This window comes from Bos mutus, chromosome 7, assembly GCF_027580195.1.
Source record: "Bos mutus isolate GX-2022 chromosome 7, NWIPB_WYAK_1.1, whole genome shotgun sequence".
Classification (NCBI taxonomy): Eukaryota; Metazoa; Chordata; class Mammalia; order Artiodactyla; family Bovidae; genus Bos; species Bos mutus.
In genome coordinates, this window is record NC_091623.1 from 60,671,144 (window position 1) to 60,689,682 (window position 18,539).

Sequence of the window (18,539 nt, forward strand, 5' to 3'; positions counted from 1 at the left end):
GACTCTTGAGAGTCCCTTGGACTGCAAGGAGATCCAACCAGTCCATTCTAAAGGAGATCAGTCCTGGGTGTTCTTTGGAAGGAATGATGCTAAAGCTGAAACTCCAGTACTTTGGCCACCTCATGCGAAGAGTTGACTCATTGGAAAAGACTCTGATGCTGGGAGGGATTGGGGGCAGGCAGAGAAGGGGATGACAAAGGATGAGATGGCTGGATGGCATCACCGACTTGATGGACGTGAGTTTGAGTGAACTCCGGGAGTTGGTGATGGACAGGGAGGCCTGGCGTGCTGCAATTCATGGGGTCACAGAGTCGGATACGACTGAGCGACTGAACTAAACTGAACTGAACCTTACCCAAGATGACAACACAGTTCAGTAGAATCATCTAGACAACAGCTTTCATCTCCATGCGAACAAGTCATTCTTCTTAACTCTGTGTTTTGTGTCCAATTTCTAACCAAGGTCAAGGACAATGAGCAGAGGCCAAATTACAAACATTACCAGGCAAGACAAAAGGTCTTTCAAGACCTTCCACAATTACTGACTACTGTGAGGAACACAGATATAGTATCCACTAGCAAAAAAGAAAGTGACTTCACTTTCACTTTTCACTTTCATGCATTGGAGAAGGAAATGGCAACCCACTCCAGTGTTCTTGCCTGGAGAATCCCAGGGATGGGGAAGCCTGGTGGGTTGCCGTCTATGGGGTTGCACGGAGTCGGACACGACTGAAGCAACTTAGCAGAAGCAGCAGCAGCAGCCAAAAAGAAACATGGAAAATATACCTTTCAGTATAAAGACTCCAGAGGAGGGTAAATACTGAGTCAGGAAATTCCAGTACCTATAACAGTGGATGAGAAAAGACTTTTCAACGATATTATGATCATATTATGATCACATACTATGAACATTTGGCAAAGTAAAGATCAAAAATATTTTCTTCTAAACTGATACATTAAAAAAAACACAAATCAAAAAAAAAAAAAACTTTCATTCTGGGTCTATTGTAATGACATTGAGACATGTAGTATATAATTGTGTATTTAATGTCCAAGGTAACAAAACACAAGTAGTAAAGATGATGAGAACATAGAGGGATGATTACTATCTTAAGTGTTCAGATCAGCAACATGAACTAGAAATTAACACACTGGGATCCCTATTCAGGATGAGGCACTTTTAAGGAAAAACTATATTTATTTCCATTAAAAAAATTCATCCTACCCTGAGTTTTCAAGTACAAAATAAATGAAGTGCTGAAGGCTTTCCCTGCATTCTTTCCATTCATAATGTTTCTCCCCCTTGACTGCTTCATTTATAAGGTTTTAAGGGAGAAGGCTTTCCCACCAATCTTTGTACTCAGAATTTCTCGCCAGTATGTGTCTTCATGTGTCTCTGCAGGGATATGAGACACCTGTAGGCTTTTTCACACTGCTGACATTCGTACGGTTTCTCTTCACTGTGAGTTATCATGTGTCCTTGCAAAGATCTTGGATACCTGAAGGCTTTCCCACACTGCTGGCACTGATAAGGCTTCTCTTCACTGTGTGTTTTCATGTGTTCTCGAAGGGACGAAGAAGTGATGAATGCTTTCCTGCATTCTGTACATTCATAGGGTTTTACTCCACTGTGTGTTTTCACGTGTTTTCTGAAGTACTTAGGACAACTGTAGGATTTCCCACAATCATTACACACATAAGGCTTCTCTCCTGTGTGTATCCTCACGTGTCCTTGCAGGGATTTGAGATAGGGAAAAGCTTTGCCACACTGCTTACATTCATAGGGCTTTTCTCCACTGTGTGTTCGCATGTGTTCCCGAAGGTAAGTGCACCAGCTGAAAGCCTTGCCACACTGCTTACACTCATAGGGCTTCTCTCCAGTGTGCATTCGGACATGTTCTCGGAAGTGTGAGATGCCAGTAAAAGCTTTCCCACATTCTTTGCACTTATAGGGTTTCTCTCCAGTGTGAGTTCTCACGTGCCGTTTAAGTTGGCAATAATAACTGAAAGATTTCCCACACACATCACACACATAGATTTTCTGGCCATATTGACCTCTCTTATGTCCCTGAAAAGTGAGAGCTTTTCCAGATTTTTTACAGTCTAAGGAATGTTTACTACTGTGACTCTTCACGGATCTCTTAGATGCTCGCCCATCATCTTGACATTTATCAGGTTTCTCTACAAAGTCTGTTTCCCCAGCAGGGCTGAGGCACAAGACACAACTGCAGGTTTGTCCACATTCCTCACATGTATAAGGTTTTTGCCCAATGTGGGACTTTTGCTGATTCTTCTTCAAAGAATGATCCCTGAAGGCTTTTCCACATGTAATGCATTGATGAGGCTGAATTTTAGTCTGATAACTCTCATGCACAGTAAGATCTATAATCCTGTTCGGCGTTTTTAGAGATTGATGATCTTCTTTACCTTCACAGAGACTTTCCACCAAATGATTTCTGGTCAAAACAGGAAGTGAATTATTAGGGATTAATGATTTGTTTATGGTTATTCATTATTATTTTGACTATATATCTGTGATTTTCAATGAATGGGCATGTTTTCAGCACTCTCTGCAACATGACGAAGTGCAACAAAGGTTAATGCTCTGGCTGAGGGCTCAAAGACAGCCATAACTTTCAGTGTTTTTTACATGAGGTTTTCTAATCATCATTTCCTACTGAATTAAGTTTCTGATGCTCAGTATCTATAGCACACTTATAAAAGTATTGTTTGTAAAATTTCTGAGTACACAATTGTTTATTAGCTAACTTTACAATTGTTTAGCTAAGTTTACACCTTTCTTTACCATCACATGAGTCTAACACTCTGCTGAGATCCCTCATCCCCCTTCTCCCTGTGGGAGTGCCACTCACCTCACACGCCTCTCCTGAGTTAGATGCTGATCTCGCAGGTTATGAAATGCCCAGTTTTCTCCCAAAACAGACCTAGAATCATTTCTTGTGAATCTTACAACTTCCCGTTCAATGCATAGTCCAGTCTCCAAGATATCCCACTGAGGACTTGATACACTGACCTTAACTTGAGGGCAAGAACCTGCAATAATTGGAAGCATAATTAAATCATTGGGAAAGAAATGGTGGGGGAAAGGAAAGAGACCATATCTAGATTTCTTTCCATAGACTCATTCAAAAATGTAAAATAATTGTATAAAGGAAGAAAGGAGATGTGTGATATTGTGATCTATCAGACACACACACACACACACACACACATTTGGTTACTGAGATGACCAACATGTACTTTTCAAACTGGGTCCTTATTCACAGTTTCCTGCTCAGGGATCTCAAAACCCTTGGAATTTCCTGAGCAATACAAACAACAGAATAATATGTGGTCTCTTGTGCTCATTTCCAGAAAATGCTTCAGGATAAGAAAGGTGAAATAGGTTTCCTATGATTCATAACAAGCCTTTTCCATCCCAATTGAGTTTATATTAATGAAAGAAAGTGTTGCAAAGAACCTGAGTATGGGGACTAATTGCCAATAAAGATAACCACGTGATTAAATACTTGAAACTTTCAGTCCCACCCATATCCCTCAACACCCCCAAAACCTCTGGGGGTGGGGGAGCAGCTAGAGATCAAATCAACTGGCAATGGCTGGTGACTTCATCAACCATGCCTATGTAATGAAGGTATGAAAAAAAGGTTTGGAGAGCTTCTGGGTTGGTGAACACATAGAGATATGGTGAGACTGGCACCTGGAGAAGCAGGGAAACTCCTTTTCAAATCTAGATGCATTTCTTACATCTAGCTGTTCCTGAATTATATCCTTTAATAATGAACCTGTGATCTAGTAAGAAGCATGTTTCTCTGAGTTCTGTGAGCTATATTAATATATTAACTGAACCCAAGGAGAGAGTGATGGCCATCATAGGGAAAATGAGTCAAAATGGCAGTCTGTTCACTAATAAGTACCTCACAGAAGTAAAGTAGAAAGGAACTGGGCAAAATGCACTTTCCCAAATGATCCCTTTGTCAGAGGAGCTCCAAAAAGACTTCAAGTGAACAAGAATGGATGAAAACTCCAAGAAGGAAGCCAAGTTAATGACACCCATCACCTTCTCAGAGACCTGAGTTGTGCTCCTAACGGGTACATCCAAATATCCCTCCCTGACCCAGAGCATGCTCCTCCCGAGCAGGTGTGCTCCCTGGTGATCACAGGTACAGAGGCCCTGGATGAAGTCTATGGACCCAGCTCCCCTGGGAGGTGGGACAGAGTGCAGCTGCCAAAATGCTCCTAGAGAATGCTCCTCATGGGGAGGGTGGAGGACAGGTTAAGTGTAGGTTTAACTGCAGCAAGATCATCTCAAATGTGTACTGATCACAGGATAATTTTCACAGGGTGAAATCCATTATGCTTCTCTCATTGGCCCAAGGTGACAATGGAGACCATGCTCACAGTTGTGAAATTAGGGAGCCTCAGGATTCTGATCAAGAGTAATAAAAATCAATTCAGTATAGTAACACTGTCATGGAAAAGCTATCTACTTTAGGTAGGTTTTAAAAAGGTGGGGACCATGTTTGCCATTTTTTTCAAAATACTCCCATCCTCATCACTCATAAGAAAGGACATTGTAAGAAGTAATTGTTCGCTAAAGACTTAGTGCAGGGAGGAAGCCGTCCTCACCCACAGTGGCCAGGTTCCTGCAGGTCTCCAGCATCACATCTCTGTAGAGCTTCCTCTGAGCAGGGTCCAACAGTTCCCACTCCTCCAGGGTGAAGTTCACAGCCACGTCTTCAAAGACCACTGAGTCCTGAAACAGCCACATGTTCTGTGTCAGCGAGACTCCTCCTTCACCCCCAAGTGGGAAGGATGGGGAGGCCAACAAGCGGGAACTGGACTCAGTTCCTAGGACTCCTGAGCTCATACTCTTGCAGGCAGTGATCACATGCCAGCAAATCTAATGCAGGTTCCTCAGTGTTGGTGAGTGCTGGACACTGAAGCAAAGTGTAACTGATAAACACACACATAATGAAAAAGAACTGTTTTTAATGAAACAGAGCAGATCATGAGGCTGGACAAGTACTGAAAATGAAATCATTATTCAGATGACTTGGAAATGGATATGGGGCCTGCTTGTAAGTTATTTCCTTGATTCTCCAAGAATAGGAGCATACTGTCAGGAGGTTGTGGACAGATTTTCCAGGACTGCTGCATCTGAACAACTTTCAATTTGACTGAAACAGCATATAAAAGCCTGGTCTGGTCCCCTCACATCTGACAGAAACATACACACAACGCTCTGCCAGGATGAAGTGGACACCAAGGGCACAGACACAGGTCAGGGTCCAGGGCCTGGGACACCCGTGGAGTTAATGTCGGGTTAAGAGAAGGCCTGGCTCCTGAGGGATTGGTCAAGCCAGCAGGGTCTGTCTGATAAATAACCAAGTGCCCAGAGTACAAGGAAGATGCCCCACAAAGAAGAGCTGCAGAAGATCTGATGGCAACAGAGTTGAAGGTAACTTGAACAGAAAGAAAAAAAAACCACCTAATTATTGTCTTTAGGACAACATAGGCTGACACCACACCCCTGAAATACAAAGCAAATGATTATTTTTATAAATTAGAATTTTAATCAAAGATATATTCTGGAAATCTAAATGATAAAATTCCTACTATATCAGCTACAAACACAAGGCTACCTCACCTTGGGCTGCAACTGGGGTTTGCTAATCAAACTCCTGAAAATGTGGACTACTTGGGAGTTTGTTAGCGGTCCTAGGGTTAGGACTCAGCGCTTTCACTGCCTGGTTGCCCAGTTGGCTCCCTAGTCAGGAAACTAAGATCCCACAAGCTGTGCAGTGTGGCCAAAGGAAAAAAAAAAAGGGACATTAGTCATCAAGGAAATGCAAATAAAAACCACAGATACTTCTTCATACCCACTAGGAGAGCTGTAAGACAGACAAGCAAGTGTTGGTGAGGATGTGAGGAACTTGGAACCCTCAACCACTGCTGGAGAGAAGGTAAAATAGCGAAGCCACTTTGAAAACAGTCCAGCAAATCCTGAAGATTATTAACACAGCACCATATAACAGCAATTGCACTCTAGCTATCTAACTACCCAAGAGAGGCAAAAGGAAAACACCAACCCAAAAACGAATACACACAGACACCCACAAACATGAGTTGTGACAGCCAAAATGTGGGAATAACTCAGAAGGTCATCAACTGACTTGGATAAACACATTCAGTCTAATCTCACAATGGAATATTACTGGCAACAAGAGGAAGGAAATACTGATCCATAGCAAAAAAATCAATGAACTTTAAAAACATTATCAGAATTCACAAATGCCCACTGGCAGTATCATATCATTGCAGACTGCAAACTCACAAAAACAAATCTCAATGTATTTTGATCAAGCGAAACAAGCAAATGAAATGTAAATGTTTAAACAGATCCTTTAAAAATATAATCAACTTTTAAAAGCTGAGAGGGTGGGGAGCAGGGACATGTTGGTGTGTGTGTCTGCAGGAGTACAAGCCTTGGAACCTGGACAGCTGGGTGTGAATCTGAAAGAACCTGTGAGTGGCAGCAAGGTCCGTGTACCTGTGTGTTGCATGGATATGTGGGTCTGGGGGTGAGCAAGCACCTGCATGCATTTGACTGAGAACATCAGTGTCTGAGAACATCTGTGGCAGTATTGTGGGCCACTGGGCGTGTTTGCGTAGGCATCAGGTGGCACACACCTGATTGTGATTTGCAGGGTTCACTTGTTCGCTCAGTTCTTATCTGCATGCATCTGTGCTCAGTGGTGTTTGATTCTTTGCAACTCCATGGACTGTAGCCCGCCAGACTCCCCTACCCATGGAATTCTCCAGGCATGAATACTGGAGTGGGTTGCCATTCCCTTCTCCAAGGAATCTTCCTGACCCAGGAATCAAACCCAATTCTCCTGCATTGCAAACAGATTCTTTACCACCTGAGCCACCAGGTTCTTACCTACTGAGCACTTAAGCCTAAGGAGCTGGACATATAGAAGTGGACAAGGCAGGCCAAGCACCCTGCCTTCCTGGAGCTTGCCTTCCGGCAGGAAGACAGACCATAAACAACACTATAAATGTTATCTGGCTATGCTGGATAAATGGGATAGAAAAGGAGAGCAGGGTGAGAGACAGAGAGCTGGGGGCAGGGTGCAGGTTAAGAAGCGTATTGGTATGTGTGTCCAAGTGTTCATCTGAGAGTGGTGTCTGAGTGTATGTGTGTCCCAGGAGCAGAAGGCTGCCATCTGGCCCTCAGCCCAAGTGTCCCCCCGACATCCATGTGCCCTACTTGGCACCTCCATCCCAGGCAGCCCTCCCCACTGCCCCATGAGCTCCCCAAATGAGTGAGAGTCCCAGCATGAGCCATCCAGCCCATTCTCTCAATGCCACCCAGCCCAGACACCCTTGCCTTCCCCACATCTCAGTCTCACTTGGCCCCCTCCTTACCCCACCCAGCACTGCATCAGGGCTACCACTGGTAGTGTAATGGGTAGAAGGCTAGAGACTGTCAAAATGGCACTGGGGTAATAACCTAAAACAACAGGGCTAGACTCATGCCACAGGGGGAAAAAATTTTTTTTAATTAAAACTAAAAACTGATTGTTACTAATACTAGTTTTCTTTCTCAATTATGTCTATAAAAATGTTTTAGTGGATAAATTCCAAAACATTTAATGACAATAGTAGAAAGAAAGAAATGGAGAGATGAGCCATATCCACAGAGAGACTATGATGTCACCTTCTCCCAAACATTTAAGAATTTTATGAAGGTACCATTCCAGTGCACAACAAGGTTTCTCTTAGGATTGGTTTGTTCTGCTTTGTTTGACTTAAAAACCACTTCTAAAAACTGAAATAAAAGACGAATTTCTAAAGACAACCAAGATTTTCTATGGAGTAAGGTGGTGGGATGTTTCCTAATGCACATTAAAACATTTTAAACTACAGCGATTATGACAGGATGGCGTTAACAGAGGGATGAATAGATATACCTATGGAAAAAATCACAATGCACAGAAACAGGCCCAGCTGGATCTATGCCAGGACACGTGCTGCTGGGAGGGGGCTACTGATACATGGGGCAGCAGCCACTGGCTATCTCCAGGGGAGTAAGAAATCTTTTCTCTTATGACTACATGTACAATAACCAATTCACTGTGGACTTAACTGTGAAAGAACAAAGTAGGACACTCTGTGAGACACTACAGGGAAACACATTTATGACTTGAGCGTAGGATGAGTTTTCTTATATATGGAAAAAAGAGTAAGCTACAAAAGACAAGATGGATAAATTCAATCCAAGTCTATTAAAGTTAAGAATTACCCAGAATTGGGGTGGGGCTGGGAGGGAGGTTCAAGAGGGAGGGAATATATGTATATTTATGGCTGATCCACTTTCTTGTAAGGCAGAAAGCAACACAACATTGTAAAGCAATTATTCTCCAATTAACAATGAATTTAAAAAAGTACAAAATCGAAAGAAATGATAACTCACAATCTAGGAGAACATATTTGCCATACCTAGAAATGAAAAAAGATGAATGTCCACAGTATGTAAATAAAACATAAGAAATCAGTAGACATACAAATGAGTTCAAGGTGAGGAAACTATTTCACAGAAGATGAATTACCCATTGAAATAAATGCTCACCACCAACGGTTATCAGTAAAAACCAATTTACAATCACAAGCAGACCCCATTTCACACAAATGGACACAAAAGATGAACGAAATTAAGTTGGATTCTCCAAGTACTAGGAATGGCATGGAATAAACACTCAACTCCAGTCACCCCTCTGCACTTCCTAGTATTTCTAACTTATCCATAATCTACAATCCCACAATTTTTCTCCTAGATATAAAATATTTATACCTTGCACTTAGAGTTGGGAGACAAAAAGGAGAATAACAGCACTGCTGACAAACCAAAAATAAATGTGAGGGACTTCCCTGGTGGGGTAGTGGCTAAAACTCCATGCTCTCAATGCAGGGGACCTGGGTTCGAGCCCTGGTCAGGGAACTAGGTCCCATGTACCGCAACTAGGAGTTCACATGCTGCAACTAAAGACCCCATGAGCTGCCAAATAAGTTTTTTTTTTTTTTAATGTGAGACAACCCAAGCCCCACGAGGACTGGATGGAGGAGTTAAATGGGGAAGCCCTTCCTCTGACATGAGCACGTTTGAAACAAACGGACTGAGAACCACAGATAAGCCTTCTGTGTGCCGCTACTGGTGTGGAACTGGTCACCTTCACTTACTACAAATGCAGCAGAAGCAAAACCAAATAAAACACCGCTGATGATGAGGGACACCTGCAAAGCTGCAAAGAATAAAAAAAGATCAGGACAATCGTCATCCAGGGGGCTGACTGCTGGGAGGTGCTATCAACCAACCAATGAATAAAAACCTACACCTCAAATACAACCAACAGACACCAACAGCAAAATCACACAGGGAATTATCTGGCAAGGATTTTAAAGCTATAGAAAATACTTCAATGAGTAATTACAAACACACTTGAAACAAATAAAAAATTGAAAGTCTCAGCAAAGAAATAAAAGCTACAAAGAAGAACCAAATGGAAAATTTAGAACTGAAATACAGTAACTGAACTAAAAAACTGGATGGTTTAAAATTCAGCATGAATATGACAGAGAAAAGAATCAATCAACTTGAAGGTAGGACATCAGAATTCAACCAATCTGATTTAAGGGATTAAATATGATAGAGTACCTGAAGAACTAAGGATAACACAGTACAGGAGGCAGTGATCAAAACCATCCCCAAGAAAAAGAAAGGCAAAGAGGCAGCATGGTTGTCTTAGGAGGCCTTAGAAATAGCTGAGAAAAGAGCAGCGAAAGGCAAAGAAGAAAAGAAAAGATATACCCATCAGAATGCAGAGTACCAAAGAATAGCAAGGAGAAAGTCTTCCTAAGTGAACAATGCAAAGAAACAGAGGAAAACAACAGAATGGGAAAGACTAGAGATCTCTTCAAGAAAAAGAGATACCAAAGAATATTTCATGCAAAGATGGGCACCATTAAGGACAGAAACGGTACAGACCTAACAGAAGCAGAAGATATTAAGAAGAGGAGCCAAGAATACACAGAAGAACTATACAAAAAAGATCTTAATGACCGGGATAATCATAATGGTGTGATTACTCACCCAGAGCCAGACATCCTGGAATGTGAAGTCAAGTGGGCCTTAGGAAGCATCACTACAAACAAAGCTAGTGGAGGTGATGGAATTCCAGCTGAGCTATTTCAAATCCTAAAAGATGATGCTGTTAAAGTGCTGAACTCAATATGCCAGCAAATTCGGAAAACTCAACAGGGGCCACAGGACTGGAGAAGGTCAGTTTTCATTCCAATCCCAAAGGAGGGAATGCCAAAGAATGTTCAAACTACTGCACAGTTGTACTCATTTCACAAGCTAGCAAGGTCATGCTCAAAATCCTTTAAGCTAGGCTGGCTTCAACAGTATGTGAACCAAGAACCTCCAGATATACAAGCTGGATTTAGAAAAGGCAGAGGAACCAGAGATCAAATTGCCAATATCTGCTGGATCATAGAAAAAGCAAGAGAGTTCCAAAAACACATCTACTTCTGTTTCACTGACTACACCAAAGCCTTTGATTGTGTGGATCACAACAAACTGGAAAATTCTTAAAGAGATGGGAATACCAGACCACCTTACCTGCCTCCTGAGAAACCTGTATGCAGGTCAAGAAGCAACAGAACCAGACATGGAACAACAGACTGGTTCAAAATTGGGAAAGGTGTATGTCAAAAGCTGTATATTGTCACCCTTTTATTTAACTTACATACAGAGTACATCACACCAAGTGCCAGGCTGCATGAAGCACAAGCTGGAATCAAGATTGCCGGGAGAAATATCAATAACTTCAGATATGCAGATGACACCACCCTTATAGCAGGAAGTGAAGAGGAACTAAAGAGCCTCTCAATGAAGATGAAAGAGGAAAATGAAAAAGCTGACTTAAAACAACATTCAAAAAACTAAGATCATGGCATCTGGTCCCATCACTTCATGGCAAATAGATAGGAAGACAATGGAAACAGTGACAGGCTTTATTTTCTTGGGCTCCAAAATCACTGCAGATGGTGATTGCCACCACGAAATTAAAAGACCCTTGCTCCTTGGGAGAAAAGCTACAACAAACCTATACAGTGTATTAAAAAGCAGAGACATTACTTTGCCAACAAAAGTCCTTCTAGTCAAAGCTAAGGTTTTCCCAGTAGTCATGTACAGATGTGAGTTGGACCATAAATAAGGTTGAGCGCTAAAGAACAGAGGCTTTTGAACTGTGGTGTTGGAGAAGGCTTTTGAGAGTCCCCTTGGGCTGCAAGGAGATCAAACGAGTCAATCCTAAAGGAAATCAAATCTGAATATCCATTGGAAGGACTAATGCTAAAGCTGAAGCTCCAATACTTTGGCCACCTGATGCAAAGAGTTGACTCACTGGAAGACTCTGATGCTGGGAAAGACTGAAGGCAGGAGGAGAAGGGGATGACAGAGGATGGGATGGTTGGATGGCATCACCTACTCAATAATCATGAGTTTGAGCAAACTCCAGGAGATGGTGAAGGACAGGGAACCCTGGTGTGCTGCAGTCCATGGGGTCACAAAGAGTCGGACATGACCGAGCAACTGAACAACAACAACAATCTGAACAGCAGAGAGAAAATAGACAAAAAATAAATGACAAGTGTCTTAGAGACCCGTGGGACAAACACAAAACATTAGTATCACTGGAGTCCCAGAAAGAAAGGAAAAGAGGATACAATAGGAAATTAACAATAGATTTAAAGGACTTCCCTGGTGGTCCAGAGGTTAAGAATCCATTTGCCAATGAAGGGGACATGGGTTTGATCCCTGGTCTGGGAAGATCCCACAAGCCGAGGGGCAACTATACCCGTGAGCCACAATGACTGAGCCTGCACTCTAGAGTCTGGGAACCACAAGAGAAGCCTCTGCTCACTGCAACTAGAGAAAGCCCAAACATAGCAATGAAGACTCAGCACAGCTCCAAAATAAGTAAATAGTTCTTAAAAAAAAACTGTACACACACATAAGCAAGTGTATCTGAAAAAAACAAAACCCTACACCTTCACATAATGGAAGAAAAATATCTTAACATACTTGTACAATGAGCCACAGGGCAGAAGACTCCTATCAAGGAAACAAAAGGGAAGAGCAGCCAAGTGTGAGTCGCTCAGATCAGCAGCCTGCTGCCCATGGTGCACAGGAGACCCCAAGTCAGAAGGTCAAAGCTATGTGAACTGGGGATCAAGGGGTGCCCCCAGGGCAGAGGGAGGGACTGAGCTTTCCCATGGAGGTAAAACAAGCCCCCTCCTCTGAGCTTCAATTTTCACCAGGAGGAAACCCTCAAGTTCATCCACCGTCTCTCAGCAACAGTTGAATCCAAGGAGACTTCACCATGTCCGACCATCACACTCACTCAGGGCGCACACCTCACAATCCACCAACTCCCTGGATGAGGCCCAAAGCAAAGGTCAGGAAACAGCCAGCCTTAGGGGACACATCACCCCCAGCACTTCTGCAGGTAGATCCCCTCCCCCACTCTCCTGCCATTAACAGCTCCTTCTGTGGTGGTTCTATGGTTCAAGGCCACGCATGTGGGGAAGGGCACCAGCAAGACCCCAGGGCACCTTCCTTCCCCTCGTTCCCAGGCTCAGCTTGTCCCCAACCCCAGGGGATGCACCGGTTTTGGGTCATTTACAGGAGACATGATGCCCCATCTCCGTGTGTGAATGAGGATCTGCAAAATTGCTGCTTCCTCCTGTGTTCCTGGATAACGCAGGGGAGGAAATTTTAGGGCAGGTTTCTGGTTCAAGAAACTGGTTACTGCTCATCCCTTTGAGAAGACAGGCCTCAGTTCACTAACTCCTCGTAACAACAAGCTGTGACTCATCTAAAAAGAAGTGAGCAAGTCCCCATAGCACAGGTCACTGTTTCCAGAATTTCTGTGTCTGCTGACTAATAACAGGAAGTGGACCAGCATCAGACACCCTTCACAGAAGAGTTGCTAAGATTCTTAAGAATCTTTTTCATTCACATCTCCACCCACTTTACATGAAGGGGTGGGAATGCCTGCATTTCCGGCAATTCTAATGGAGGACAGAACATTCCCTTCTCCCCAGAGGCATCTCTAATTAAGTCCCAAAGACCCAGGAGAACCTGAGCCTTCAGGAAAGAGCAGAGACCTGAGATGTTACCACCGTCACTGAGGAGAAGCCAGGCAAGAAGAATTCAGTATTCTACACCTGCTGAAACCAGAAGCTGGAGGAAGGGAAGTTACTCGTGCTGAGCTGGACCAGAGGAGGCTGCTCCCCCATGTCAGGGGACAATGCTGAACCCTCTGTGAGCTCTGTGCTCCTGGAAACATGTATGGAAGGTGAAAGGACCCCTCACACTTCGGTGTTCTGGAAAATTGGAAGCTGCAAGAAACTGCCCCACTTGATTCAGAAAAGACTCACATGGAGACCCTTTGTTTATTCAGGGCAAGGCCAGATACTGCCCCCCAACCCCAAAGCCCCATTTCCGCCTCATTGTGATTAGGGGACCTGCTTGCCCCAATGACCACGCAGAACAGGTGCTTGTTGGCCAAACTGTGGTTCAACCCCTCGACTTCTCCCTGAACTTTGGCCTGCTTCACCCCAGCCAGCACACAGATCCCCAGTGACAGGCTGGCCTCAGGGATCTATGGTCCAAGCACCACGCCTGGCCCTTCCTGGTTCTGGTCACTCCTCTCTGTAAAAGGAAAACTCTCCTTGCCCAGCTCTTGAGACACTTGCGGATCTTAGGGTCACGTGTCCTCTCTCCTGCAGGGCCCCCTGTGTCTGGTGGAACAGATCCTTCTCCCTCTGGAATAACTCATTTGAATAAAGGTCTCTTGTTAGAAGGTTAGGGTTGTTTCAATGCCACAGTCTTGACCAAGTGTTCTCAATGGCTCCTGTGAAAATTACCTAAAAAGAATCAAGAGTGGAGCCAGCAGGGAGAGCCTCACCCAGTACCACTTGACATCAGTTAGAGGAAGAAATGTGGACTGCGGACCCCAAGAGAAAAATGGAAAACAAGAATCATCAATTACAGCACCCAACAGAAAAACATGTACATGCACTGCATCTTCTCAAGAAACTGGCTACCTCAGCAACTAGCCAATGAGAAAAATTGAATTCTCCATTTTCTCCATGGATTTTATTACATCAATACAACCCCTCCCAATTCCCTCCTTTCTCCACAATACATAAGTTTGTTGGACATGCTTATAGCTTTTGCTATACCTCGTCTGTCCCTAATTGCAATTTTTTGTTGTTCCCCAATAAATCCATTTTTCCTAGTAAGTAATTGTTATTTTTAAGATCAACATCCATTTTTTTTACCCAAACTTTACTCCAAGCTTCTCTTCCCAAATGCCCCTGACTCTGGATTACTCCCCACTACAACTACCAAACTGAGGATCACTGAGCGGCAGAACAAGTCCCCCCTGACCTGGGCCGAGGATGCCCTGACCACAGGACCTCTGATTCTGTCAATGAGCCTTCCTCACACAGAAAAGTACTTTTCCGTGTGGTTGGCGACGCTGGCACATCCCTGAGATCCGAGCCTCGGCGCTCTGGCAACAGAATTTGCAATAGAGTCTCTCTGACCAACTGTGGACTTGACTTCATCTGTCAGGTCCCGGGAAGGACCCCAGAACCCGACCACCCGCTCCGGACGTTGCCTCGTCCTCAGCCAGACATCCAACAGGCCAAGGACGCGGTCGGAACTCACGAGACTCCACATCGCGGTCGGGGGCCGGAGACTCGAATTGGGACCCGGGAGCCCCACGAGCACCGGACAGGAGGCCGGCACGCGAAACGAAGTGGACGGTGGAGACTACCGTCCGGCCAGTTCGAACCAGCCCCAGCCAGTCTCAGCGCCAGCCCCACGCACTCACCATTTGAGCCTCTCACCCCGCATTCAGGTGGCTCTCTCCGTGACCCTGCAGCCCAATGGCTCAGGCAGGTCAGAGCGACAGGGAGGGGACACCAAGTGTCCCGCGAGGTAGGTGCGATGGGACGCCCTGGCAGCTGACAGCGACGTCACACGTCAGCGAACGTGCCCTCCCCCGTCCCTGATTGGATGTGCCTCTGGGAACACCCCCTCCCGGGCCTTGATTGACAACTGGTGAAGGACTAGATTGTGAGGGACAGGCCGGCTGGAGGCCACGTGGCCAAGCAGGGCGGAAGTACCGGTAGTCGGCTTCAGCCCTTTACTGCCTGGCTTAATTATGTTCCAGGAGACTTGGCAGCGCCGGTGAACTCCAAGCCGAATCTACCCTTGGCCAGACGGACACAGCAGCAGTTCACAGGTTGCAGTCCCCTTTTCCAGAACATAAAAGTGCCACTCAGTTCCTTTCAGTGCTCCCTGTCCAGGGCTATCCCCAAAGTCCGGGAGCCAGGACAGGACGAGACAGGTGTGAAAGGAAAAATAAAATGGAGTCAGTATTACTAAGGTAGCGCTATAAACTGGAGCCAGGAGGCCACTGAAGAACTGGGGTTTAGGCAGGAATCAGTCCAGATGGAATGTGAACTTTTCACTACTTACTGCTTTAATGCAGGCATCCAGAACATTTGCCCAGTGGTTCAGAAAGTCAAGATACTTAAACGGACCCTTCCCTTAAATAACTCATGACAGCTTGTCTCTCAAGGACAAATATTTGGTATCCTGTGTCAGTGTCTACCATAATTCATTCCAGGCAACTTTAACAGCCCTGTGGCTTTTCCTTTAATAAGCCTGATACTCTTTCTCCTCTCTACAACACTCTTTCAGTTTTACACTGTTGATGAAAAATTAACAGTGAATCGAATAGAGAAGATAAAGAGAATTTTATTTAAGCCAACCTGAGGATTATAACCCAGGAGATAAGTTTCTTATAAAACTCTGAGGACTGTCCCACTTACTAAAAGTCTAAGGCAGTCATATACCTTTTTTTTTCTGGTCGCTCTCTGCTGCTTATGGGACCTTAGGTTCCCCAAACCAGGGATGAACCTGAGTGCCCTGCATTAAAAGGTGGATTATTAACCACTGGACTTCCAAAGAAGGCCTACTGCTACTGCTGCTGCTAAGTCACTTCAGTCGTGTCCGACTCTGTGCGACCCCGTAGACTGCAGCCCACCGGGCTCCCCCGTCCCTGGGATTCTCCAGGCAAGAACACTAAGTCATATACATTTCTGAGACAAAGGAACATACATCAAAATGACACAATGACATTTCTCATAAAGTTCACCAGAAATACACAGTCTAAATCTGCAGGAGATCAGCCTGACCCCTGACAGGATTAGGAAAGGAATATTATCTTGGAGTTACACTGCTGGTGGGAGAAGGAGGAATACTTTTAAAAAATCTTTCTTGTGGAACAGACACTCCTGCCTTTGAGAAGGTCTGCTGGTTAATGGAGCCACACAAATCAACACTAGGAAGAGCCCAATATGCTTACATTTTCTTGTTTTGCCTCAAAAACATAAATAGTATTCCATCAACTCAAATCCATGTCCCCCCGAACTGCAATTCTTAAGACCCCAAATAAAACTCTTTTTTCTTTGCAGACTCAATACTGATTGCTGTTCTACACGAGACAGGAGGGCATTAGGACCTCCTGAGGCAGAAATCAACTTGTGGGGAAAGTCACTGTGGATCAGTTCCCAGAGTACAAGATACTCTGTGATGCTCCCTGCAGGTATGCAGAGGCCAGCCCCACTTTGACATTTTACCTTTGGCACTAGAAGGTCCGTAGTCCCACACATTTGGGCTTGACCAAGTTCTCTGTGTCCCATTTCTTACCCCACATTAGGACACTCCTCCCCACAGGTCCCTGAATGTTGGGTCGCCCCCATATCTGAGCAACACTGAGGTTCAGAACAAGTCCCTAGTCAGCTTCTTCAGAGAACAGGAGCCCTATCCAGTCCAGCCATGTGGGAAAACATTCTCCAGATGTCTTTGCAAAACCATGAGAAAAAATAACAGGAAACAGCAATAAAAAATAACCAGAGTACATGGGCTGATTGGCTGGGGTCAGAGTGACCTGCTTGAGCAGATGGAGAGAGAGGAGTGCGGACTTAGCAATGCCCGGTCAGCGCAAGTCAGAAAGCTGCTTGCACACGCACTGATTGTTTCTCTGATGTTCCTGCGGGGATCTTTGCTCCCAGCCATATGGTGGCCTTTGTACAGAAAATAACATCGAAGTTCAAAAGAAAAACATTAACTGGGGACATGACTGGGAACATGCGAAACTTATGTTATCTTAAAAAAACAGATACTTTCTGCATACCAAGACGCTCGATAAAAGTGATGCAGCATTGAATGTCGGGCTCTTGATCCTCGAGATCTTGAGTTCTCCGGTGCCATCTTTCTTTCTATTCTGTCTGTGTTTTCTTATGCCCTGCGGGCACCCGTCTCTCGCTCTATGTTGCTGAGCTGGACTCAGCACAGCCACGCTGGTCTCGTAATCCATGCGCCTCACTCGCCCAACTTCCCTCCTGGTCCCCCTCCTCTCATTGAAGACGAAAGCCCTTTGCGGTGTGGTTGGAGCTTCTGCCCCATTGCAACAGTGTTTCTTTATCATACAGTCTCCTCGACTAGTCTGGACTTGACTTTATCTGTGAGGTTCAGGGAGGATCACCCCCGCTCCCGCCTCCCTTTGAGTCTAACGGCCCGTTGGAAGCCGTTCTGTCCTCCCTCCGACGCCCACGGGACCACAGGCTGTGTCCGGACGCCCTGGACCCCGCGCAATAACAGGACAAAGGGCCATGTCCCCAACCCACGGTAGAGATGGGGAACTCTGGTCGGGACCCCGGGATAAGATGCCAGGTCCCCGCCGACCCCCACTCCGAAGGGGGAAATGGGTCGGGACCCAGAACAGGACGTCGGGTTCCTTCCTTGCGGGACCCCTGGACAGGACGCTGGGTCCCCACCCCGCAACCAAGGAAGAACTTGTGTCGGGACGCGCAACAGGACGTCAGGACCCCACCTTGAAGCCGAGAAAGAGACTAGGGTCGAGACCCCGGGACAGGACTCTGGGTCCCCACCCGCGGCCGAGGAGGGAACTCGGGCTGGAACCCCGTGGGTGTGACGCGGGGAGACCCTGGCCAGCCGTCATTTTCGGCAAGTTCCGGTCCGTCCAAACAGGAACTTTTCTCTCTTAGGGCCCTGAGCCATGCACTCACCATCTTCTCCTCGTTCCGGGTTCTCTAAAGAGTGCCCTGCGACCTCGGTTAGTGAGAGCGACTGAGACAGGACACCAGATAATGCCGGGACTAGATCACACCAGTGCTAGAAAGGTTGAGAGAAACTTCCCGGGGCTGGAAGCGCACCCGTAGCGTGCCCTGATTGGACGGCTTTCCAGGGCCCGCGCTCTGATTGGGCGTTAATTTTTCCCCGCCCCCGCCTTGATGGACAGTTCTCCTGGTCCCATCCTATCCTGATTCTGGTTGTCTGGACT

General features: G+C 45.4%; 1 protein-coding gene across 1 annotated transcript; it reads right to left on the reverse strand.

Moving 5' to 3' along the window:
* Positions 1–220: 220 nt before the first annotated feature.
* LOC102278753 (zinc finger protein 77) lies at positions 221–18,394 on the reverse strand. The gene is made up of 4 exons (XM_005888384.3): positions 18,265–18,394; positions 4,651–4,777; positions 2,874–3,054; positions 221–2,456 (listed from the first exon to the last, which is right to left on the reverse strand). Exons 1-4 carry the CDS (start codon positions 18,265–18,267, stop codon positions 1,361–1,363), a joined length of 1,407 nt encoding a protein of 468 aa, XP_005888446.2. The 5' UTR covers positions 18,268–18,394; the 3' UTR covers positions 221–1,360.
* Between the last annotated feature and the right edge of the window lie 145 nt (positions 18,395–18,539).

Excerpts from the sequence above, each read along its gene's own strand:
- LOC102278753 (XM_005888384.3), bottom strand. Across the intron at positions 3,055-4,650 it reads CAGGAACCTGGCCACTGTGG|GTTCTTGCCCTCAAGTTAAG; the intron begins GTGAGGACGGCT and ends CAATTATTGCAG. Across the intron at positions 2,457-2,873 it reads ACTCAGGAGAGGCGTGTGAG|AAATCATTTGGTGGAAAGTC; the intron begins GTGAGTGGCACT and ends TGTTTTGACCAG.